Source organism: Microcaecilia unicolor, chromosome 2, assembly GCF_901765095.1.
Source record: "Microcaecilia unicolor chromosome 2, aMicUni1.1, whole genome shotgun sequence".
Taxonomy (NCBI): Eukaryota; Metazoa; Chordata; class Amphibia; order Gymnophiona; family Siphonopidae; genus Microcaecilia; species Microcaecilia unicolor.
The window spans coordinates 93,941,840-93,968,840 of record NC_044032.1 but is presented as its reverse complement, the minus strand read 5'-3'; the positions used below and the strand labels follow the sequence as shown (position 1 = coordinate 93,968,840).

Below are 27,001 nucleotides of genomic sequence, written 5' to 3'. Positions count from 1 at the left end.
CAGACCAACCACAAGCTGCCTCTGTTCTGTTCCAGACTTCAGACACACGGCAGGCTAGCGTCAGATGCCTTTCTCCTTCATTGGGGGACCGGCCTCCTGTATGCTTATCCTCCCATACCTTTGGTGGGGAAGACCTTACTGAAACTCAAGCAAGACCGAGGCACCATGATTCTGATAGCGCCCTTTTGGCCCCGTCAGATCTGGTTCCCTCTTCTTCTGGAGTTGTCCTCCGAAGAACCGTGGAGATTGGAGTGTTTTCCGACTCTCATTTCGCAGAACGACGGAGCGTTGCTGCATCCCAACCTTCAATCCCTGGCTCTCACGGCCTGGATGTTGAGGGCGTAGACTTCGCTGCGTTGGGTCTGTCTGAGGGTGTCTCCCGGGTCTTGCTTGCCTCTAGGAAGGATTCCACTAAAAAGAGTTACTTTTTCAAGTGGAGGAGGTTTGTCGTCTGGTGTGAGAGCAAGGCCCTAGAACCTCGTTCTTGCCCTGCACAGAACCTGCTTGAATACCTTCTGCACTTATCGGAGTCTGGCCTCAAGACCAACTCAGTAAGGAATCACCTTAGTGCGATTAGTGCTTACCATTATCGTGTGGAAGGTAAAGCCATCTCTGGAGAGCCTTTAGTCGTTCGATTCATGAGAGGTTTGCTTTTGTCAAAGCCCCCTATCAAGCCTCCTACTGTGTCATGGGATCTCAACGTCGTCCTCACCCAGCTGATGAAACCTCCTTTTGAGCCACTGAATACCTGCCATCTGAAGTACTTGACCTGGAAGGTCATTTTCTTGGTGGCAGTTACTTCAGCTCGTAGGGTCAGTGAGCTTCAAGCCCTGGTAGCTCATGCTCCATATACCAAATTTCATCACAACAGAGTAGTGCTCCGCACCCACCCAAAGTTCCTGCCGAAGGTGGTGTCGGAGTTCCATCTTAACCAGTCAATTGTCTTGCCAACATTCTTCCCCAGGCCGCATACCCGCCCTGCTGAACGTCAGTTGCACACATTGGACTGCAAGAGAGCATTGACCTTCTACTTGGAGCGGACACAGCCCAACAGACAGTCCGCCCAATTGTTTATTTCCTTCGACCCTAACAGGCTAGGGGTCGCTGTCGGGAAACGCACCATCTCTAATTGGCTAGCAGATTGCATTTCCTTCTCTTACGCCCAGGCTGGGCTGACTCTTGAGGGTCATGTCACGGCTCATAGTGTCAGAGCCATGGCAGCGTCGGTGGCCCACTTGAAGTCAGCCACTATTGAAGAGATCTGCAAGGCTGCGACGTGGTCATCTGTCCACACATTCACATCTCATTACTGCCTCCAGCAGGATACCCGACGCGACAGTCGGTTCGGGCAGTCGGTGCTGCAGAATCTGTTTGGGGTGTAAATCCAACTCCACCCTCCAGGACCCGAATTTATTCTGGTCAGGCTGCACTCTCAGTTAGTTGTTCTTCGTAGGTCAATTTCTGTTGTACCCCTCGCCGTTGCGAGGTTCAATTGACCTGGGTTATTGTTTTGAGTGAGCCTGAGAGCTAGGGATACCCCAGTCGTGAGAACAAGCAGCCTGCTTGTCCTCGGAGAAAGGGTATGATACATACCTGTAGCAGTTGTTCTCCGAGGACAGCAGGCTGATTGTTCTCACCTACCCTCCCTCCTCCCCTTTGGAGTTGTGTTTCATACTTTATTGCTTGTCATTCAACTGGCGGGAGCGGTCGCGCACGGGCGGGAAGACGGCCGCGCATGCGCGGTGGGCGTGCCCTGCGTGCCGACCGTCCCGCGAAGCTTCTTCCGGTTGGTGGGGGCTGCCGCGGACGTCACCCAGTCGTGAGAACAATCAGCCTGCTGTCCTCGGAGAACAACTGCTACAGGTATGTATCATACCCTTTCTGGTAGTGTGCTCAGAAAGGAAAGGGCGAGTTTTGCTGATATTATAGAGAAAGAAACGACAGGTTTTAGCAGTCTGTTGAATATGTGCAGAGAAGGAGAGGGAGGAGTCGAAGATGACCCCAAGGTTACGAGCTGATGAGACAGGAAGGATGAGAGTGTTATCCCCAGAAATAGAGGATAGGGGAGGAGGAGAGGTTGGTTTAGGGGGAAAGATGAGAAGCTCAGTCTTGGTCTTGTTTAGTTTCAGGTGGCGCTGAGACATCCAGGCAGCAATGTCAGACAGGCAAGCTGATACTTTGGCCTGGATTTTGGCTGAGATTTCTGGTGTGTAGAGGTAGATCTGGGAGTCATCAGCGTAAAGATGATACTGAAAACCATGGGATGAGAAGAAGAAGAACAGTTATTAATAATGTTATTAATAATGTATTCCTTGTAGAAACTTCACTCGGATGATTATGAAAATTTGCAGGACAACCTTAGGAAACTGGAAGAATGGGCATCCAAATGACAGATGAAATTTAATGTAGACAAATGCAAAGTGTTGCATATTGGGAAGAATAATCTGAATCCTAGTTACCTGATGCAAGGGTCCAACTTAGGAGTCAGTACTCAAGAAAAAGATCTAGGTGTTATCGTAGACAATACGCTGAAATCTTCTACCCAGTGTGCAGTGGTGGCCAAAGAAGCAAACAGGATGCTAGGAATTAATGTAATAATAATTAGAAAGGGATGCAAAATAAGACCAAGAACATTATAATGCCTCTGTATCACTCCATGCTGCGTCTTCACCATGAGTATTGCGTTCAATTCTGGTCACCATATCTCAAAAAAGATATAGCAGAATTAGAAACGGTTTGAAGAAGAGCGACCAGAATGATAGAGAGGATGGAACTCTTCTCATATGAGGAAAGGCTAAAGAGGGTTAGGGCTCTTCAGCTTGGAAAAGACACGGCTGAGGGGGGATATGATTGAGATCTATAAAATCCTGAGTGGTGTAGAACAGGTAAAAGTAAATCGATTTTCACTCTTTGAAGAAAGTACAAAGACCAGTGAACACTCAATGAAATTACACGGAAATACTTTTAAAACAAGAGGAAATATTTTTTTCACTCATTGAATAGTTAAGCTCTGGAACTCGCTGCCGGTGGATGTGGTAACAGCGGTCACCGTATCTAGGTTTAAAAAGAGTTGGACAAGTTCCTGGAGGAATAGTCCATAGTCTGTTATTGAGATGGCATGGGGGAAGCCACTGCTTGCCCCAGGATTGGTAACATGGAATGTTGCTACTAATTGGGTTTCTTCCAGGTACTTGTGACTTGGTTGTCCACTGTTGAAAGCAGGATACTGGGTTGAGATGGACCATTGGCCTGACCCCGAATGGCTATTCTTATGTTCTTATTCCAGTATTGCTGAAGCATCCAGGCTTCTCTCTGGAATAGCCAAATGTGATAAATAGTCAGGATTATCTGGAAACAACTTAGGTGCTTTAGTCATTCGCCGTCCTCGTGGAATAATTTCTTTCTTACAATAATCCACCAGAGTGGCACTGTGTAGTTCTAATCTAACTGATTCTTTATATTCAGCTAATACTTGAGACCATTCTGTTTCAAACCCAACATCTGACCCTAACTGGGAGAGAGTGGGAGCCTGCAGTATAGAAGATCTTTCATCTGAAGAAAACCTTTTCCCACTGCTCCTCTAGATATAGACATTTGTTTCCCATACTATGGGCATCGGTATATAAGGCTCTCCAGATGTTACTCTTTTTTCCCCTTTCAATAAGGATATGTGATGTCTTACCTTCCTAAGGGTTATAAATGACTTTGGGGCTTTTCTCACCCATCCCCAGCAAATTTAGTGTAAAGCCCTCTTAAGTACAGTAGTTAGTCTGATACTGAAGACATTACATCCCTTTCTTGAGAGATGGACACCATCACTGCTTAGTAGCTCTTGGAAAATCATCCCATGGTCCAAGAAACTGAAACGCTTGTGTCTGCACCATCCATGCAGCCACACATTTAGCTCCAGGAAGCGGATTCATGCAGCGGTATTTTGAAGAGTTTGTAAACGTTTGAGATTAAACTTAGTGATAACCACATAAATAACATTACAGTAGTCATAATGTGCGTTAATATATGCATAGAATAGAGAACAGAGAGGGTCAGTGTCAACTACATTACAAATTGCCCTCAACTTTCTTAAATAATAGAATCCAGTTTTAAGTTCTTGGGAAATCTGAGGAGAGAAAGAGAGTTACAAATCAATAATGATTCCCAGATACTTGAAAGAAGCGACAGGAGAACATAAGAGTAGCCATACTGGGTCAGACCAATGGTCCATCTAGCCCAGTATCCTGTTTTCCAAACAGTGACCAAGCCAGGTCACAGGCAGAAACCCAAATCGTGGCAACACTCCATACTACAAATCCCAGGGCAAGCATTTGCTTCCCATGTCTGTCTCAATAGCAGACTATGGACCTTTCCTCCAGGAATTTAACCAAACCTTTTTTAAACCCAGATACACTAACCACTGTTACCACATCCTCTGGCAGAGAGTTCCAGAGCTTAACTATTCGTTGAGTGAAAAAAATATTTCCTCCTATTTGTTTTAAAAGTATTTCCATGTAACTTCCTTGAGTGTCCCCTAGTCTTTGTACTTTTGGAACGAGTTAAAAATTGATTTACTTCTACTCATTCTACACCACTCAGGATTTTGTAGACCTCAGTCATAACTCTCCTCATTCATCTCTTTTCCAAGGTAAAGAGCCCTAAACTCTTTAGCCTTTCCTCATACGAGAGGAGTTCCATCCCCTTTACCATTTTGGTTGAGCTTCTTTCAACCTTTTCTAATTCCACTAAGTCTTTTTTGAGATACAGCAAGCAGAACTGAACGAAATACTCAAGGTCCGGACGCACCACGGAGCGATAAAAAGGCAGTAGAGAAGGGGAGATAGACTGCAGGTTCACTCACCGTTTTTTCAGAATTCAGTACAAGACAATGGTCTTGCAGCCATAGTGCCACTTTGTGTAGGCAGTTCTGAAGAGGTTGTAGATTAACGAGTTTTGAATCAGTATAGTAGACAAGTAGATCATCATCTGCATAAGAATATGTGCTGATGCCATGAGTCTATATTAGTAGAGCCAAAGGACTGACAAAGAGATTAAGAGCAGTGGGGAAAGAACAGAACCCTGTGGCACTCCACAGGAAAGAGTAAAAGAAGAAGACTCTGTTACCCAGAACATGCACTGCTCTAAAAAAAAATGAGGAGATCCACTCCAAATCTGTTCCAAAATGTCTAGAGTGGCTAGACATTGAAGTAAGATACTATGATTGATTAAATAAAATGTGGTCGATAGGTCTAATGGCACTATCAAAGCAATGTGGCCACTTTCCAGATGACTATGGCGTTCACTAAGAAGCGCAGTTATGATGGTTTCCATACTAAAACCTGATCGTCTTTCCACCAAAACCCACTTCTCCTCTTCCTCCACTTTCCATCTCAGTTGATAACACCCTCATCCTCCCCGTCTCATCTGTCCGCAACCTCGGAGTCATCTTCGACTCCTCCCTCTCCTTCTCCACGCATATCCAGCAGATAGCCAAAACCTGTCGTTTCTTCCTCTTCAACATCAGCAAAATTCACCCTTTCCTCTCTGAACACACCACCCGAACCCTCGTCCACGCTCTCATTACCTTGCGCTTTGACTACTGCAACCTACTCCTCACCGGCCTCCCACTTAGCCATCTATCCCCCCTTCAATCTGTCCAGAACTCTGCTGCACGTCTTATATTCCGCCAGAACCGATCTACTCATATCACCCCTCTCCTCAGGTCACTTCACTGGCTTCCAATCAGATACCGCATTCAGTTCAAGCTTCTCCTCCTTACCTACAAATGCACTCAGTCTGCTGCCCCTCACTACCTCTCTACCCTCATCTCCCCTTACGTTCCAGCCCGAAACCTCCGTTCACAGGACAAATCCCTCCTCTCGGTACCCTTCTCCACCACCACCAACTCCAGGCTCCGCTCATTCTGCCTCGCCTCACCCTATGCCTGGAACAAACTTCCTGAGCCCTTACGCCAAGCCCCCTCCCTGCCCATCTTCAAGTCTTTGCTCAAAGCCCACCTCTTCAATGCTGCCTTCGGCACCTAACTCTCACCTCTCAGGAAATGCAGACTGCCCCAATTTGACTACCCCTATCGGACTGACTGGGACTGTCCTTTATGTTAAATTGTACAGCGCTGTATAACCCTTGTAGCGCTTTAGAAATGTCCTAAATGTCCTAGTAGTAGTCTTCTAAATCCTGACAGACTTGGATGTAGAGTATATATGATTCTATATGTGATTGAAGTTGAGAGAAAACAACCGATTCCAGGATCTTAGAAAGAAAGGGAAGATTTGAGACTGGCCGATAGTTCTTTACTTGCAAAGAGTCAAGGTTTGCCTTCTCAAAAGTGGTCTAATAGGGCTGTTTGAAGTGCAGATGAAACTAATCCAGTAGTCAAACTGTTAGCAATGATAGCATGTATACAGAGAATCAATTCAAGAGAAGGTAGCTTTAGCATCTAGAAGGAATCGGGTCCAGAGGACAAGATGTGGTGTTCTTCTGTGACAATAGTTTAAAAAGATTCTAGAAAACGAATATTGAATGGTTTGTGGAAACAAAAGTGCTTTAATTCTCTCTCTATTTTCTTAGGAGTACATTCCTCTTCAGACAGGGACTGCAGTGGATCTGGGCCCTGCTTATCAAAAATACAGCAGGCGAACACGCCACGCTGTTCTTTACATGAATCCAAACAAGATCAACCTGGACCTCATTTTGGAACTACTTGTATTTTTAGGTACTGTATGTTTACATTTCAGACAGCTCTCACATTTAATGAAACTTGTGTACCGACTACAGGGCATATATTTTGTCTTTAATGTACAAATTTTATAGGGCATTGCTGGGCAAAATGTGTTAGTGTTATTTAGAGGGGCATAATTGAACGAAAACGCCTATCTCCATGGGCGTTTATCTCCAAGAACGGGTCCGTGAAGGGGCGGACCGAACCGTATTTTGGGAAAAAATAGACGCCCATGTTTTATTCAACAATGTGTGAGCTGGGCGTTTTTGTTTTTCAGCGATAATGGAAAATGAAAGCGCCCAGCTCAAAAACGAATAACTCCAAGGCATTTGTTCGTGGGAGGGGCCAGAAGTCGTAGTGCACTGGTCCCCCTCACATGCCAGGACATCAACCGGGCACCCTAGGGGGCACTTTTACAAAACCAAACAAAAAGGTAAAAGAGCTCCCAGGTGCATAGCACCCTTCCCTTGTGTGTTGAGCCCCCCAAATCCCCCTCAAAACCCACTGCCCACAAGTCTACACCATTACTATAGCCCTAAGGGGTGAAGGGGGGCACCTACATGTGGGTACAGTGGGTTTGGGGGGGTTGGACGACTAATAAGCATTAAGCAGCACCATTGTAACAGGTAGGGGGGATGGGCCTGGGTCCACCTGCCTGAAGTCCACTGCACCCCCTAACAACTCCTCCAGTGACCTGCATACTGCTGTCAGGGAGCTGGGTATGACATTTGAGGGTGAAAATAAAAAGTTGAGAAACTTCATTTTTTGTGGTGGGAGGGGGTTAGTGACCACTGGGGGAGTCAGGGGAGGTCATCCCCGATTCCCTCCAGTGGTCATCTGGTCATTTAGGGCACTTTTTGGGGCCTTATTCGTGAAAAAACAGGGTCCAGGAAAAGTGTCCTAAATTCTAGCTAAAAACGCATACTTTTTTCCCATTATCAGTGAAATGCGCCCATCTCTGTTCGGCAGATAACCACGCCCCAGTTCCGCCTTCGCCACACCTCTGACACGCCCCCATCAACTTTGTCCGCATCCGCGACGGATTGCAGTTGAAAACGTCCAAAAATCGACTTTCGATTATACCGCTTTATTCGTTTTTGTGAGATAAACGTCCATCTCCCGATTTAGGTCGGAACTTGGGCGTTTTTCTCATTCGATTATAAGCAGGTTAATGTGTTAGGATAAAAATCTACAGTTTGAAAAGAAAAGAAAGCTTAAAGTATGCATCAATTTTACTGCATGTCTTTGAGTATAAAACAGACCCAAATTCAATACGCTGACTCTGCTTGCAGCTTACCCCCAAAATACAATTTTCATTCCTGTTTTTTTACCTTTTCTTTGACATTCCTAACCCCCACTATAGATCTTCATGGGGATGAGACGTGGGGCTCTGTGTTTTCTGTGAGCAGTGGCATTATCTTCATCATTCAGTGAGCCATGTTAACAGCACCTTCAGTTTGATCCATGTTTAAATAATATTTTCTCTTGAACTTTGAAGGAATAGCCTAGTTTTTATTTGTTGCATTTGTATCCCACATTTTCCCATCTATTTGTAGCACGTTTCTACACAGGACGTCAGTGCAGGCCTCGGGGAGTAAGAACATCATTCACTACTTGGACGACTTTTATTTGTGGGTCCCGCGAGCAGCGAGACTTGCCAGTCCCTGCTCCACCACTTCAAGGCCTTAATGGAGAGATTTGATATCCCCCTGGCTCAAGAAAAATCATGGAGTCCGAGCACACGATTGGCATCCTTGGGCATCGAGCTGGATTCTGTCGACATGGTGTCAACTCCCCCTAGACAAATTATTTAAAAAGGCAGGTTTTAGAGTAGCAAGATGAAATCCAGAAAACGCGTGGTCAAATTCCACTTCTCCCACTAATTTTTCATAGTATCTTGGGCAGGTTGATTAGAGGTGGATTTTAAACAAGATGTGCAAATCGGAATTGAGATGTCCAGGTTTATTTATTTTTAATGTTTTTATTTTATTCTAGAACTTGATATACCGCATGGGATCCACAGTGGTTACTATGTGGTTTACAATTCTAAAACAAAGGTCTTAGGGGTAGGAGATGAGAGGGAGGGAGGGAGGGACCAAGAGCAGGTCAACCAAAGGCCCCAGAGCAAAGATGAGTTTTGAGCAATGATTTGAATTTCAGGTAAGATGACTCCAGTCAAAGATTGGGAGGAAGCGCATTCCAGAGGGAAGGACTTTGTACCTGGCAGAAACTCAATTAGTAGCAATATTCCATTCTTCCAATCCCAGGGCAAGCAGTGGCTTCCCTCTTGTCCATCTCAATATGGACTTTTCTTCCAGGAATTTGTCCAAACCTTTTTTTTTTAACCCGGATACTGAAACTGCTGTTACCGCATCCTCCGGCAGCTAGTTCCAGAGCTTAACTATTCTTTGAGTGAGAAAATGTTGCCTCCTATTTGTTTTAAAAGTATTTCCATGTAATTTCATTGAGTGTTCCCTGGTCTTTATACTTTTTGAAAGAGTGAACTGTGTGATGGCCCTACAAATTTCATCTACTGATACAGTATGGGGCTTCCGAAAAGGAAGCAGATACAGTGGTGGAAATAAGTATTTGATCCCTTGCTGATTTTGTAAGTTTGCCCACTGACAAAGACATGAGCAGCCCATAATTGAAGGGTAGGTTATTGGTAACAGTGAGAGATAGCACATCACAAATTAAATCCGGAAAATCACATTGTGGAAAGTATATGAATTTATTTGCATTCTGCAGAGGGAAATAAGTATTTAATCCCTCTGGCAAACAAGACCTAATACTTGGTGGCAAAACCCTTGTTGGCAAGCACAGCGGTCAGACGTCTTCTGTAGTTGATGATGAGGTTTGCACACATGTCAGGAGGAATTTTGGTCCACTCCTCTTTGCAGATCATCTCTAAATCATTAAGAGTTCTGGGCTGTCACTTGGCAACTCGCAGCTTCAGCTCCCTCCATAAGTTTTCAATGGGATTAAGGTCTGGTGACTGGCTAGGCCACTCCATGACCCTAATGTGCTTCTTCCTGAGCCACTCCTTTGTTGCGTTGGCTGTATGTTTTGGGTCATTGTCGTGCTGGAAGACCCAGCCACGACCCATTTTTAAGGCCCTGGCGGAGGGAAGGAGGTTGTCACTCAGAATTGTACGGTACATGGCCCCATCCATTCTCCCATTGATGCGGTGAAGTAGTCCTGTGCCCTTAGCAGAGAAACACCCCCAAAACATAACATTTCCACCTCCATGCTTGACAGTGGGGACGGTGTTCTTTGGGTCATAGGCAGCATTTCTCTTCCTCCAAACACGGCGAGTTGAGTTCATGCCAAAGAGCTCAATTTTTGTCTCATCTGACCACAGCACCTTCTCCCAATCACTCTCGGCATCATCCAGGTGTTCACTGGCAAACTTCAGACGGGCCGTCACATGTGCCTTCCGGAGCAGGGGGACCTTGCGGGCACTGCAGGATTGCAATCCGTTATGTCGTAATGTGTTACCAATGGTTTTCGTGGTGACAGTGGTCCCAGCTGCCTTGAGATCATTGACAAGTTCCCCCCTTGTAGTTGTAGGCTGATTTCTAACCTTCCTCATGATCAAGGATACCCCACGAGGTGAGATTTTGCGTGGAGCCCCAGATCTTTGTCGATTGACAGTCATTTTGTACTTCTTTCATTTTCTTACTATGGCACCAACAGTTGTCTCCTTCTCGCCCAGCGTCTTACTGATGGTTTTGTAGCCCATTCCAGCCTTGTGCAGGTGTATGATCTTGTCCTTGACATCCTTAGACAGCTCCTTGCTCTTGGCCATTTTGTAGAGGTTAGAGTCTGACTGATTCACTGAGTCTGTGGACAGGTGTCTTTCATACAGGTGACCATTGCCGACAGCTGTCTGTCATGCAGGTAACGAGTTGATTTGGAGCATCTACCTGGTCTGTAGGGGCCAGATCTCTTACTGGTTGGTGGGGGATCAAATACTTATTTCCCTCTGCAGAATGCAAATAAATTCATATACTTTCCACAATGTGATTTTCCGGATTTAATTTGTGATGTGCTATCTCTCACTGTTACCAATAACCTACCCTTCAATTACGGGCTGCTCATGTCTTTGTCAGTGGGCAAACTTACAAAATCAGCAAGGGATCAAATACTTATTTCCACCACTGTAGTGCCCTTGTAGAATGAGCTTTAAGGTGGAAGGGAGTTCTTTCCCTTCTAACAAATGGGCTGAAGATATAGTGTACTTTAACCAATGAGCTATAGTCGCTTTAGAAGCTCACAAACCCTTTTTGGGTCCCAAGAGAAGAATGAAAAGATGAACTGAGCCTCTAAAGTCATTAGAGACCTCTATGGACCAGAATATATATTTTTATGTTGTCACATTAGATATTGCATCTGCTTTTGAAACCATTAGCCTTCAGCTTTTACTTAAAACATTATCTGATTTTGGTATTTGTGGACATGTGCTGTCATGGTTTCATTCTTCTTTGCAGGATAGATCATTTCATGTCAAAGTACAGGACACTGTCTCTGAACATTTTCCTATTACACGAGGGGTGCCACAGGAATCTGATCTTTCGGCAGTTTTATTTAATTTGTTCATGGTTTCTCTTGGAAAAGTATTTCAGAATTTGCATATTTCTTTTTTTTTTAATGTTTATTTTTTATTAAACTTTGAACATGATACAACATGACATGGAAAACAAGAAACGTCCCAATCCCAAACCCTCACAGGAGAATAGCTAATAACATACTGGCATTCTTCAGTACGTGGCTTACAATGCTAGTTCCCATTGTATAGAATTTGCATATTTCTTATAGAATGTATACGGATGATGTGCAGTTCTTTTTTTCCCCTTGAAAAGCATGGTGATGATCCTAGACTGAAGTTGAAGAAATTTTTTAATGAGATTGTGAACTGAATGGGGCAGCATAAATTGTCATTGAATATCTCTAAAACAGACATTAATGTATGTGGGTAGAACACTTGATTCGTGTCTATCAATGGTTTTTGATTATCAGGGAGAAACAGTTACCGTGAAACCATTTTTGTGTATTCTTGGAGTTTTTTTTTTTTGGATAGTAATTTGACTATGCAAAAACAAGTAGATCAAGTTATTTCTAAATCCTTTTTCAGCTTCAGGAATTGAGCAAATTGAAGGGGATGGTGCTGCTGCATGATTTCCGGACAATTGTGCAGAGCCTGTTGCTAGCGAAAATTGACTATTGTAATTCTTTATATTTGGGTATGTCATCTTGTAGGTTAACATCAAGGAGAAGCAAAGAGGAAAATTCTTATCTGCAATCCTTTTCAGCTTTTAAACTAGAAATGGGGGGAAGGCCGACAGTCGCTCAAAAGCGCATGGTTCGGGAAAAGGTATCTTGCAAAGATACCTCACAAACAGGGAAGATAGGGTTTCTGGATAGTGAGGTTACAGAACAGACCGTGGTAGGCCAGGTGCCCTTAAATACAACTAAAGATCAGACAAAAGATGTCAAATCAATAGTGTCAGGTACTAAGCATCATGCAAATAAGAACAACAAACATACTCTGAAATGTCTATACGCAAATGCTAGGAGTCTAAGAAATAAGATGGGAGAGTTGGAATATATTGCACTAAATGAAAAATTGGATATAATAGGCATTACTGAGACCTGGTGGAAGGAGGATAACCAGTGGGACACTGTCATACCGGGGTACAAAGTATATCGTAATGATAGGGTGGACCGGACTGGTGGAGGGGTAGCATTGTATATTAACGAGAGCCTTGACTCAGATAGATTACAAATTCAGCAGGACACAAATCACACCTTTGAATCACTGTGGGTTGAAATTCCATGTATAAAAGGGAAAAAAATGGTGATAGGAGTGTACTACCGTCCGCCTCGCCAGGATGAGCAGGTAGACACAGAAATGATAAAAGAAATCAGAGACGCGAACAAAATGGGCAATGTGATAATAATGGGTGACTTCAATTATCCAAATATAGACTGGGTAAATGTAACATCGGGACACGCTACAGAGATACAATTCCTTGATGAAATCAAGGACAGCTTTATGGAGCAACTGGTGCAGGAGCCGACGAGAGAAGGAAAAATTCTAGACTTGGTCCTTAGTGGAGCGCATGATCTGGTGAGGGACGTTATGGTACTGGGGCCGCTTGATAACAGTGACCATAATATGATCAGTTTTGACATCGACCTTGAAGTAACTGTACACAGAAAGTCAAATACGTTAGCGTTTAACTTTAAAAAAGGAGACTATGATAAAATGAGAAGAACGGTAAAAAAAAAACTTAGGGGGGCAACTGAGAGAGTAAAAACTGTACAACAGGCGTGGACGCTGTTCAAAAATACCATCCTGGAGGCCCAGGCCATACATATTCCGCAAATTAGAAAAGAAATACGGAAGTCCAAAAGACACCCGGCCTGGTTGAAAAGTGAGGTGAAGGAAGCTATTAGGGCTAAAAGAAACGCCTTCAGAAAATGGAAGAAGGAACCGTCTGAAAATAACAAGAAACAGCATAAGGAGTGTCAAAGCAAATGCAAGGCGCAGATTAAGAAGGCCAAGAGGGAGTATGAAAAAAAGATAGCATTAGAGGCAAAAAAACATAGTAAAAAATTTTTTCGGTATATTAAAAGCAGGAAGCCGGCAAAAGAATCAGTTGGGCCGCTGGATGACCGAGGGGTAAAAGGGGCGATCAAGGAAGACAAAGACGTAGCGGAGAGACTGAATGAATTCTTTGCTTCGGTCTTCACCGAGGAAGATTTGGGTGGGATACCGGTGTCGGAAATGGTATTTCAAGCGGACGAGTCGGAGAAACTTACTGACTTCACGGTAAACCTGGAGGACGTAATGGGGCAGTTCGGCAAACTGAAGAGTAGCAAATCTCCTGGACCGGATGGTATTCATCCTAGAGTACTGATAGAACTGAAAAACGAGCTTGCGGAGCTACTGCTAGTGATATGCAACTTATCCTTAAAATCGAGCGTGGTACCGGAAGATTGGAGGGTGGCCAATGTAACGCCCATTTTTTAAAAAAGGCTCCAGGGGAGATCCGGGAAATTATAGACCGGTGAGTCTGACGTCAGTGCCTGGGAAAATGGTAGAGGCTATTATTAAAAACAAAATTACAGAGCACATCCGAGGACATGGATTACTGAGACCGAGTCAGCATGGCTTTTGTGTGGGGAAATCTTGCCTGACCAATTTACTTCAATTCTTTGAAGGAGTGAACAAACATGTGGACAAAGGGGAGTCGGTTGATATTGTGTATCTGGATTTTCAAAAGGCGTTTGACAAGGTACCTCATGAAAGGCTACAGAGGAAATTGGAGGGTCATGGGATAGGAGGAAATGTCCTATTGTGGATTAAAAACTGGTTGAAGGATAGGAAACAGAGAGTGGGGTTAAATGGGCAGTATTCACAATGGAGAAGGGTAGTTAGTGGGGTTCCTCAGGGGTCTGTGCTAGGACCGCTGCTTTTTAATATATTTATAAATGATTTAGAGATGGGAGTAACTAGCGAGGTAATTAAATTTGCTGATGACACAAAGTTATTCAAAGTCGTTAAATCGCGACAGGATTGTGAAAAATTACAAGAGGACCTTACGAGACTGGGAGACTGGGCGGCTAAATGGCAGATGATGTTTAATGTGAGCAAGTGCAAGGTGATGCATGTGGGAAAAAAGAACCCAAATTATAGCTACGTCATGCAAGGTTCCACGTTAGGAGTTACGGACCAAGAAAGGGATCTGGGTGTCGTCATCGATAACACACTGAAACCTTCTGCTCAGTGTGCTGCTGCGGCTAAGAAAGCGAATAGAATGTGGGTATTATTAGGAAAGGTATGGAAAACAGGTGTGAGGATGTTATAATGCTGTTGTATCGCTCCATGGTGCGACCGCACCTTGAGTATTGTGTTCAATTCTGGTCGCCGCATCTCAAGAAAGATATAGTAGAATTGGAAAAGGTGCAGCGAAGGGCGACTAAAATGATAGCGGGGATGGGACGACTTCCCTATGAAGAAAGACTAAGGAGGCTAGGGCTATACAGCTTGGAGAAGAGACGGCTGAGGGGAGACATGATAGAGGTATATAAAATAATGAGTGGAGTGGAACAGGTGGATGTGAAGCTTCTGTTCACGCTTTCCAAAAATACTAGGACTAGGGGGCATGCGATGAAACTACAGTGTAGTAAATTTAAAACAAATCGGAGAAAATTTTTCTTCACCCAACGTGTAATTAAACTCTGGAATTCGTTGCCGGAGAAAGTGGTGAAGGCGGTTAGCTTAGCAGAGTTTAAAAAGGGGTTGGACGGTTTCCTAAAGGACAAGTCCATAAACCGCTACTAAACGGACTTGGAAAAATCCAAAATTCCAGGAATAACATGTATGTGGACAGGATGCTGAGCTCGATGGACCCTTGGTCTTTTCCCAGTATGGCATTACTTATGTACTTATGAATGTAAATACAGAGTTTGATTAACATGAAAAGCAGAAGCCACCTTAAGTAAAAAGGAAGGGACCATGTGGATAGACACCCCTGATTCAGTAAAACAAAGAAAGGGGTCTCTACAAGATCAGGCTTGATGCTCTGATATTCTTCTGGCCAAAGACATAGCTACTAAGAAAACCTTTTTCAAAGTAAGATCCTTAAGAGTAGCTTTGCATAGGGGTTCATAAAGATTTTTTTTAAGGGCCTTAAGAATGAGATTAAGGTTTAATTCAGGACAGACCTGTCTTGATAGAGGCCTAAGGTGATTGATACCCCTTAATGCACAATATCTGAATGTGTTGCCAAAGAAGTCTGTCGGGTATGACCACAAAAACAAGTCAGAGCCACTAAGTGAACTTTGAGGGAATTGAAGGAAAGACCTTTCTTAAGCCCTTCTGAAGAAAAGCTAGAATTTGTGGCAGTGAGACTTTAGATGAGACATGGTTTCTTTCTGACCAAGATTCAAAGGTTCTTCATACCTGAGCATATGTAGTAGAAGTAGATCTATTTTGGGCTTGTAGAAGAGTAGCAATGACTTTTCCAAGTAACCTATTTTCATTAAGCGTGACCTATCAAAAGCCATGCCATAAGACCAAAGCAAGGAGGGATTGTCAATTGAAATTGGACATGAATCAGAAGTCTTCTGTAACTGGGTAGAGACAGTGGAGTATCAGTGTTACTGCATCAGATCTGCATACCAAAGACAACTCGGCCAATCTGGAGCTACAAGGATCATTTTCCCTGGATGATATTAAGCATTGCTCATTGGCCACGGAAGAAAAACATGTAAGTGGTTTGTTTGCTACTGTTGTAGAAGAGCATCAAATCCTCCACAAGAAACTTCGGACTTGAGCATTCCTCATAGATGCCAGTAGATCTATCCCCAGGACTCCCCAACATGACCCAGTCAGATGGAATGCTTTTGTCAATAACTGCCACGTCCCCAGATCCAGAGAAAGGTTGCTGAAAAAATTCTGCTTAAGTATTTGGAGTGTCTGCAATAGGAGCTGCTGAAATTAGAGAAACGTGGATCTCGGCTCAGCCGAAATGAATCTCTGCTTCAGTGGCTAGATGAACACTCTTAGCTTCCCACTGCTTGATGACCTAGGAAAACCGCTGTCATGTTGTCTGAGGGAATCTTCACTGTCTTCCCCCAAAGATGAAAAGCAAAAAAAAAAAAAGAAAGGCTTTTCAAATGGCTCTGAGCTGTAGAAGGTTGACTATCTTGGACTGAATGAAGCAGACAAAGAGCTCCACAGCCAAATAAGCTGGCATTTGTTGTGACTACAAACCAAGTCTGAATTGTCAGAGGAAGGCTGCGCTGAATCCACCAGTTGAGGCTGCATTTGGCTTGGAAGGTCCAAAAAAGATGGAGATGAGCAGCTGAAAAGGACCTGCTGAAGTGGTCTGATTATGGAATCTGGCCTATGAAAGAACATCCAATATAGAGGCCAGTGTGCCCAGAACTTGAACATAGTCCCAGACCCTGGGATATGGAAGGGAAAGTAGAAACCTGGCTTGGGTGTGAATCTTTTGCTAATGAACAACAGGAAGAAATGTCTTCCTAAGCCTGTGTAAAATACCACTCCCAGATACTCCAAGATTTTTGTTGGAAACAACTCACTGTTGGTGAAATTGATTACCAGTCCTAAGAACCAAAGAAGAGCAGCTACTTTGGATGAAACATGCAGACTCTCTTGATAGGGAGAGTTGCAAATCAGCCAGTTCTTGAGGTATGGATGAACCTGAGGTTCCATCCTTGCAAAGGAAGGTTGTCACTACTATCATGACCTTGGAAAAATGTCCTTGGTGCTGTGGAAAGGTTGAATGGCATGGCTATAAATTGATGATGATCTCCCAGGATTGCAAATCACAGAAATCTTCTGTGGGAGGTCAAATGGAAATATGAAAGTATGCTTTGTTGAGATCCAGGAAGGTTAGAAACTCTCCCTGCTGGACTGAATCTATTACAAACTACAATGTTCCCATTGTGAAATACTGAACCTTTAACACTGATTCTTTTGAAGTCCAAACCCAGGTGGAAGGAATCCCCCTTCTTTGGGGACTACATGGTAAATGAAATAACTTCCAGTTCCTCAATCACATCTGTGGACAGGCTGTATTGTACCTAAATGAAGAAGAGTTTGCAAGGTGTCTTGAACTGCTTGATATTTGGCTAGAGCTTTGCATGGAGATTGCAAGAAATAATCTGCAATGGAATGGGAAAACTCCAGTTTGTAATCCTGCTTTATTATTTCCAAGACAAGTTGGTCTAAGGTAATTTTGGTCCACTCCTCATTGAACCTGGAGAGGTGACCTGCTATGATGAAGCCCGAAGAATGAATTGAGATCCCATCATCAGGAGGCATTGGTAGACCTTGAGTTTGAAGCCTGGTCTGTAGCACTTGGCCTCTTGAAACCTTAGACTAGACTGAGAGGATTTAAAAGAATCTTTAGGCTTGTTCTCTGGAGTCCCCTAGGTCTTTAACAAACTTCCTAAATCTTCTTCAAACAGAAATTTACCTCTAAAAAGTAGCTTTCTAAATGTTACTTAGAAGCCACATCAACTGTCCAGTGCATAAGCCATCTTCTAGCTGAGAGTGTCATGAACTGGCTGGTGTGGCCATGCACTAGAACGTGCTGGAATGGCTGTCTATTGGAGCTAACTAGTGTGGGCTGAGAGCCAGAGCTAGATGGTGTATCAGAACATGAAGTTGGTTTGTACTATTGTGCACTATTGGTGGCAAGTTGCAGTGAAACTTGAACCAGCAACCTCTGGATCTCTGTGCGCGCTTTTAGCTGCCTGCTTTAACCATTAGGCTATTCCTCTACATTGAAGTAGTTCTGTAATATTGCTAGCTGTCTAATGCACTTTTGCACCTTTTAATTGTAATAGTATACAGCTAGTGGCACTGCTTAGATACAGTGGTGGCTGGAACTGGTATGCAGTACTTTTGGCCAGTGTCGGTGTGCAATACCAGAGAGCAGAGCTGCTGTGGAAAACAACACAGCTAATCTTGAGCACTGTATCATATTGTTAGCTGTCGCAGCTATGCAATGGACTGCTTGTCAAGGCAAGCAGTAAGGAAGCGTGAAGTAAAATATGCCTCATTTCAAATAGAGCTGAGTATTACAGCTTCTAGTACTATGCTCAAATCTTCAGGTTGGAAGCCAACCACCTTTCAGAATAAATATTCTCCTCTCAAAGCACTGTAACACTGGACCTGGAGAAAATCCCACCATGGCAGCACTGAGGTTCCCACTCTAACGTGGTTACCATGGAGACCAGGCGAGGCATGGGAACAGTGCACTAGCCTCAGAAAAAAATCAAGATGTAAAACTTCCCACAGAAACATGGAGCCAGTAGCACTAAGCTTGACTCTATACTAAACTCCTCTGTAAAGATTTTGAAAGGAGGAATACCTGTAGAGTTCTGGTAACAAAAAGGCATTTCCACAAATGAAGTGAGAGAAACTTTCAGGGTGGATTGTTATTTGGGGTTTATTTTTAAGTAACTTCCCTTTCAAGAAACTGAGGGGACTCGAGCTTTCTAAGGGCCTCTTTTATGAAGTTGCACTAGCGGTTCCCGCATGGCAGTGCCAACAGAGCCCATTTAAAGTGAATGGGCTTTATCGGCATTACTGCACCAGAAGCCACTAGCATGACTTGATAAAAAAAGACCCTAAATGAAAGATATATAAGAGTATGGGAACACTAAATAGGCATTTTTCAGAGGACCTAACACACATGGCTCACTGCCCTGATGCTGCAGCCATAAGTAGAATCTGAATAAATCACCACAGTGAAGAAACAGATGATTTTTGGTTCCCAAGCACAAAGCACTGCAGTAAAATTACTTTGCAAAGAATACTCCCCAAATAAAGTCTCTAAGAAGAGAAACTGCAGTCTCAGACTTCTTTTTTTTTTTTTTTTTTTTTTTTTTTTTTAAGAAGCAGGAGAAGCTGTGGAGGGGAGAGGTTTGTGAGGGATAGACCTGGTACCACCAGGTTTACACCCAAAAGGCCAATATAATAAAACCTTTGCCCCAGAAGCTCAACTAAAACCTCAGGAGCCCACCACAGCAGCCTGAGACAGAGCTGCACAGTGAGGTTCTACAACCTGCTGGAGATAAAGATACTGAGTGGAACCTAGTGCACAGCTGTCTTATGTGGCACAAGGAGGTTGAATAAGACAAGAGATGGCATGAGCCTATCTGGCCAATTATAAGAACATAAGAATTGCCATACTGGGTTAGATCAATGGTCCATCTAGCCCAGTATCCTGCTTCCAACAGTGACCAATCCAAAACTCAAATAGTAGCAACATTCCATTCTACCGATGCCAGGACAAGCAGTGGCTTCCCATGTCTGTCTCAATAACAGACTATGGACTTTTCCTCCAGGAACTTGTTCAAACCTTTTTTAAACCCAGATACGCTAACCGCTGTTACTACATCCTCTGGTAAGGAGTTCCAGGCTTAACTATTCATTGAGTGAAAAAATATTTCCTCCTTTTTGTTTTAAAAGTATTTCCATTTAACTTCATTGAGTGTCCCCTAGTCTTTGTACTGGGCTGAAGCCAGTAGGTTGAGCTTGCCGTCATATTGAGTCATCCAAAACAATAGCAAACTTGTGAAGTTTTATATTGTTTTGCATTCTTTCTATTAGGAGGGGATCAGGGAGGATATTTGTAGGGGGTTGGGTAGTTTTCTAGGGGTCTGTGGAGGGGGGGAGGATTGTATTCAAAATGATTTTAACATTGCTCAGGAGCTTGCTTTATTTGCAATGCTGTATTGTAGAGTTCAGTGCTGTGCTACATGCCTTTATTTTTGCTTATGAGGCCCATAAAGATATTTCTACATAAAAACAATAGCAAACGCTTATGCCTGCCTATGTATGGTGCATTGATAAAAAGTCTAAAGCTGTTCCAGTTGGATAGGCAGTGCCTTAAAAGGTGGAGGGTAAAAGGTATATTTTTAAATTTTGATATTTATATCCCTTGTTATCCCAAGCAAACTGGTTCAGTGTGGCTTACATTTGAAAATACAGTGAGACAGAATAATAGAATTCAGTAACCTCATGGGAGCAAGTTGATGGATATGTCAGAAACATTTAACACAGTTGAGATTACCATCAGGCTTATTTTCAAAAGAGAAAGACGCCCATATTTCGACCCAAATCGGGAGATGGGTGCCTTTTTCCCGTGGGCGCCCAAATTGGTATAATCGAAAGCCGATTTTGGGCACCTCCAACTGCAGTCTGTCGCGGGAATGAACAAAGTTGACGGGGGCATGTCGGAGGTGTGTTTATCGGCCGAGGAGAGATGGGAGCGCTAGGCAAAAAGAAGGGCGGCAGAAACGAGAATTTGGCCGTTTTTTCACGAACAAGTCCACAAAAAGCGCACCAACTGCCCAGATGACCACCCGAGGGAATCGGGGATGACCTCCCCTGACTCCCCCAGTGGTCACTAACCCCCTCCCACCAAAAAAAAGAACTTTAAAACCTTTTTTTTTTTCCAACCTGTATGCCAGCCTCAAATGTCATACCCAGCTCCATCACAGCAGTATGCAGGTCCCTGGAGCAGTTGTTAGTGGGTGCAGTGGACTTCAGGCAGGTGGACTCAGGCCCATCCCCCCCACCTGTTACACTTGTGCTGGTAAATGGGAGCTCTCCAACCCCCCCCCCCCCAAACCCACTGCCCACCCATAAGTTGCTATGGTAATGGTGTAGAATTGGGGGGAGGGGAATTTGGGGGGCTCAGCACCCAAGGTAAGGGAGCTATGGACTTGGGAGGTATTTTAATTTTTAATTTTACTTTTTACAAGTGCCCCCTGGGGTGCCCAGTTGGTGTCCTGGCATGTGAGGGGGACCAGTGCACTACGAATCCTGGCCCCTCCCACAACCAAATGCCTTGGATGTGTTCGTTTTTGAGCTGGGCGCCTTTGGTTTCCATTATCGCTGAAAACCGAAACCACCCAGCTCAAATCCGCCCAAATCCGATGCATTTGCCCGGCACTAACCGTATTATCGAAACAAAAGATGGACACCCATCTTTTTCGAAAATACGGTCTGTCCCGCCCCTTCGCGTACCCATCCTCGGAGATAGTCGCCTATGGAGATGGGCGTTCGCGTTCGATTATGCCCCTACATATATACCCAACTGGCATTTAAAAATCTGTCCTTTAATTATGCCATAGGATCAGAATTCATAGCCATAAGTATAGACAGTTATTCAAACATTATCACATGCACACATCATAACAGGCATCCTTACAGACATTGCAAAAGTAAACAACAACTTCTACAGAGTACATTCAAAACTTAATTTTTATTTCCTCTTCCATCTTCCAAATTTATAGACAGCAGATGTACAGATCAATAGGACCCAAAGCAGTCCAAAACAAGGAAAGTCAGGAACAACACAGTTTATACCAAATTGTTCAAACCTAAGCAAAGAACATGTGACAATTACCAAATTGTGAACTGATATCGTATGAATGTACCAAATTGTGAACTGATATTGTATGAATGGGTTAGCTTAACATCCATCAGAGGCAGGCAGGGTCGTATAATTAACATTATAATTGTGTTCAGATTTGGGTAATTACTGAGTAAATGCTGTCATCAAATGCATATTTATCTCATGCATATTCATTGTGCATATTCTTAAAACTCATTGGTTTTAGGGTATTTGAGGGGCAGTTGGGAATTGTTGGGCTAGCTAACCTCTTGAGGTCCCCTACAAACCTGTTATAAGTCAGTGATAACTTTGCATCTTTTGTGTTTTGGTTGAGCTGAGAAACTAAGTAGATAAGCAGTTGTGTTTAGTTTATGAAATTATAGCCCTGTTATCAGAATGTTTAATATAAGTTGATTAGTGGATGATTCAGTGTATTACATATAACTGCATTTAGCTACATTTCTTGCCTGCCTCTTGCTTTTGTTCAGAAGTGTACAGATGTGTTCCAGGAAACTTCACTTGACTTTTACTACTTGGTTTTATATGTATTGCTAAGTAGTAGTAGTAATAGATATGAAATGCAGCTAGTTATGTGTACAGTTGGGCAGCAAAAATTCAGTTGAAGTTCCACAGCATCTGCTCATCTGGACAAAAACAGCACAAGGGTTTGAAATGAGACCACAGTTCTGCATCATCTTAGGAAGCTATCATGGGGCTTGCCAAATACAATGTCTGCTGGGGTGGCCCTTTAACCAGCCCCTTGAAATGACACAATGATTGCAATTTATGATGAAAGATTATTCTGTTGTGATAGTTCCTCTGTGTACATCTGTATGCTGCACAAACTGGCATGTTTCTAAATATAACTGACACTGGACAGAACTTCTGTTTGAAGGAAGCTCTTCCCTCATTATTCAGTACCTCTCTTAAATAGTAGTAATATTTTTTTTAAAACTCAAGTGTGTTTTTTTTTAATATACCACTGCATTCCACAAAACAAAAGGAACAAGTTCCCACATACCATCTTTCTCTTTTGATCTAGACACAAGAAAAAAAAGATTTTAAATGTTCCCAAGTTTCAACATAATTGAGGTTTTAAAAAACCTTTGTACTTAAAAGTAAAAACTCATTGTTGAACACCTGATTCTCATAACATGATTTCTGATTTGGTGGCCCTTTACTAGGTGAAAAGGTCTCGGCACCAATACAACACGTGTTAGGGTGTCCCCATAACCAGCCCTTTCGAAATGGCACACTGATTACGATTTAGAATTAATTACTACTCTAACCAATGAAAAGTTATTCCGTTGTGATAGTTCCTGTGTGTACATCTGTATGCTGTACAAGTTGGCATGTTTCTCAATATAACTGACATAAAATGACAATGTGGATACAGCAGCTGATAGTTGGTTTTGGAAGTACCAAGATGTCAGCTGCTGGGGGAAACTGGTGTCAGCCTTGTGATGTCATGCTACCTCCTGTCTTATTAAACCTCCTTGATGTGGCAAAGTTCTAATTTGCTCTCTATATCCACCTGTTGTAGATGGGCACAACCCACAAGTATGAACTAATCTTTTAAAGATGCTAAGGAAACATAAATTCCAAATGTCTGTCAAATGTATTGCGATTTTTCTTTAATGCCTGAATGTCTTTTTTTCAAAACTTGAATCTGACCTTTGTATAATTTTCTATTTTAATCTTACAGATGTTAGTCCGCAGTACAGGAATGTAGAAGGAGCTGTACTGATTTTCTTGCCAGGACTTGCTGACATCCAGCAATTATATGATCTCTTATCTTCTGACAAGAGGTTTTACTCTAAAAAAAGGCAAGTACAAGTATAGGGGGTGAAGTATTTCTGTGCATGAAAGAGGAGTGGGGGCTCAGGGATGATTGTATCTGATGATCTTAAGATGGGCAAACAGAAAAGGCAAGGGCAAAAGCCAGAAGGATACTTGGGTGCCTAGGGAGAGGAATGACCAGTAGGAAAAAGGAGGTGATAATACCTCTGCATAAAGTCTGTGGTCAGTTCTGGAGGTCCGTATCTTCTAAAAGTTATAAATAGGGTGGAGTCGGTACAGAGGACAGTTACTAAAATGGACAGTGGTCCTCATGATAAAGCATATGGGGTCAGCTGTAAAGATCTCAATATGGAAAAAGTAGTAAGAAGGGGAGATATGATAGAGACATCTAAATACCCCTGTGAAATAAATGCACAGTAAGCAAGCCTCTTTCAATTGAAAGGAAGCCCTGGAATGAAGAGCATCGGATAAAGGTGAAAAGAGAAAGACTCAGGAGAGTAATCTATGGAAATACTTTTTTATGGAAAGGTGGTTGTATGGAACGGTCCCTCAGTGGAAATGGTGAAGACAAGGACTTTATCTGAATTCAAGAAAGCATGAGATAGGCACAGAAGATCCCAGAGGGTGAGGAAGGGATTGTAGAGCTTAGTAGTTGGTATGGCTGGGCAGACTGGATAGGCTGTATGGTCTTTATCTGCTGTCATTTTCTGCTTGTTTTTTGGCTGATCAGGAGCAGGTCTCAGAAACCATTTTATCTTTTTTGGGTATTCGATAATATGTTGACACTTCATTTGACTAAAAGTAATCCTTTAAAGAGCAGTGAGCTTGAGAGAGGAGCACAACCTTTGTAAGCTTCTTAGTCTCTAGTACTCAAGGAAGTATTCTGGGTGATAAAATTGCACTGCACAAAGCTAGAGGAACCATATAAGTGTGCACAGTTATTGGGCTTTGCATTCAGAATATTTAGGTGTAAATTAATAGTCTGTAAACGTCAAAATTGACTAAGAATCATTGTAGCTGTCTGCTGAGAAAGGAAACAGAAATTGGAGAAATTCTGTTGATACTGTAAAATACTTGTTGCTGGTGAGAGGAGTGTCTGTTTTGAAGATATATCCCTGGGGGTGCTTTTACACAGTTTTTCACATGAAAAAGCCCTTCATAAAATTGTGCAGTGTGTATGCATGTAGAAGTACACATGGCAACAGGACAATGTGCATTTATATGCTCGCCACATGTGGATATTCCCAGACCTGCAGTATAGTTGCAATGTGTGCATTTTATAAAAGACACAAGAACATGCATAGAATACATACACACATTTACACTAGCTTCAGAGCAATTATAAACGTGTGTGGGCATTTGTGTATTAATGGGACTGGTTCTGTTTTATTAAGTTACAGTGGCGCTTATGTTGGGTCCCGCTTTCCTCTGGATGAGTTCTCACCCACCAGTTATTCCCCAGGGAGTTCTAGGGGCACTGAGGCCACAATCCCATGGGCCTTTGTGCATTGGGGCCTTAATCAGAACAACAGAGTTAACAAACTAATAGGTTTATTATTAAAAAAAAAAAAACTAGAACAGTGAATAGTAAAGGTTGTAAACAGGAACAGGTAAAATAACAAGGATGTGGTGTTAATTCTAACTGAACACTTTTTTTTTTCCATTTTTTTTCATGTTTATTTATATTTATTGAACATACACAAATCGCACATAAAAAACTTATGAACAAACAGTGTCTCCATTTCACTCTTCAATATCAACATAAATTTTGTTTTGTTCCTAATATTCTATAATCCCCCCTATTCATCCCATGCCCCCTCCCCCACCCTCCCTCCCCCCCTTCCTATTAATTAACTGGCAAGGCAGGGTCCGGCTGCGCCAACCATTCAGTATATGGGTCCCATATTCGATGATATGTTACCAGGCGACCCTGTCGCATCGCCGTCAACTTAGACATCAAGCAAATATAGTCCAATTTCCTTATAATAGTCTTAAGTCCTGGTAGAGTTTGTTGTTTCCATGCCGCTGCTAGCACCAATCTGCCAGCCACCAATATCTGAGTGGCCAGTTGGTATGTATATTTTCTGGACCCCTGGGGTCGCATATGCAACAAGCAAAAGTCCATAGTCATAGGAAAGTTTGATTTCGTTATACTTACAATCAACCTCACCACTCTTGTCCAGTACTGCTGAGCGTGAGGGCAGGCCCACCATATATGAGCCATATCTCCTATCATTTCACATTGACGCCAACAGAGAGCTGACCTCCCTTTAAACATTCTAGCTAGTCTCTGTGGTGTATAGTACCAACCATACAATATTTTATAACCATTTTCTACAAGAGCATTAGAAATTGACACCTTAAGCAACGAAACAAACACTTTTTCCCACACTGGATATTCATAAGAGGTCCCCAGTATTTTCTCCCACTTATATGTATAATGTAGAATTGGCTGTGTTTGCAATAAGAGTGCTTTATATAGTCTGGAGATTCCCCCTCTGCCCCCCCCTCCGGCCATAGCCTTCTCTAATTGTGTTTCCTCCAGACTCAACTCTTCCTTTGCTCTCCTCATAATGTAATCCCTTAGTTGGCTATATTGAAATGCATTAGACATTGGGATCCCGTATTCCTCTTGTATGTCTGTAAATGTTAATATTTCCCCCTCCTCCCACAGCTGCCCCAACTCCCTCAAGCCACTCCGCTCCCAGCTTCTGTATCGTGAATCCAAAGATCCCGGTATGAATCCTGGTGCATGGCGTATTGCGGTGTGCAAAAAATATATGCGTCCTCGAAAAAATCTATTGCGTACATTACTCCAAGTTATGAGCGGCCCTCTAATAATCGGTGGTATGTCTGTTTTTATTATGTCTTTGATCTCTCGGTCAGATAGCCAAGGGATAACTCGCAAGGGGTGCGAGACACACCAAGTCTGCTCCATAGCCTTCCAAGCCTTCCCATTACTCTGCATCCACTCTGCTAGTATGCGAAGGTGAGCCGCCTGGTAATAGAGCAGGAACGAGGGCACTCCCATACCCCCATGTACCCTTGGCTGATGCATCACCGACCTTCGCACCCGTGGTGGTTTTCTTTTCCAAATGAAGGAGAATACTCTACGTTGCAACCCCTTAAGAAACTTGTCAGGTATAGAAATGGGAAGCGCCATAAACAGGTATAGCATCTTCGGCAATAAGATCATTTTAATCGCATTTATCCTACCCATCCACGAAATTGTTAAGCCCTCCCATCTCTCCATTTCTAAAAATAATTCCCGTACTTTTGCAGGGAAATTGGCCGCATATAGGTCCTCAAATCTCTTTGTGATATTCACCCCTAAGTATTTAATACTTCTGGAGGCCCATTTAAAGGGAAAAGTGGCCCGTAATCGTGCCACTTGATTCATTGGTATGGAGATATTCAGCACCTCAGATTTCTCCATATTGACCTTAAATCCGGCCACCCATCCAAAGTCCCGCAGTGCCGCCCCTATAATTGGGAATGACGTACCAGGGTCTGTTAACGT

General features: G+C 43.1%; 1 protein-coding gene across 2 annotated transcripts in view; it reads left to right on the top strand.

Annotated features, from left to right (window-relative positions):
• DHX29 (DExH-box helicase 29) overlaps positions 1-27,001 on the top strand; it is a 250,263-nt gene that overhangs the window by 103,687 nt on the left and 119,575 nt on the right. For both annotated transcript variants that reach the window (XM_030193127.1, XM_030193126.1), the window contains exons 15-16: positions 6,580-6,724; positions 23,387-23,507. In XM_030193127.1, coding sequence (XP_030048987.1) covers positions 6,580-6,724; positions 23,387-23,507 — 266 coding nt within the window. The remainder of the gene's footprint in view (positions 1-6,579; positions 6,725-23,386; positions 23,508-27,001) is intronic.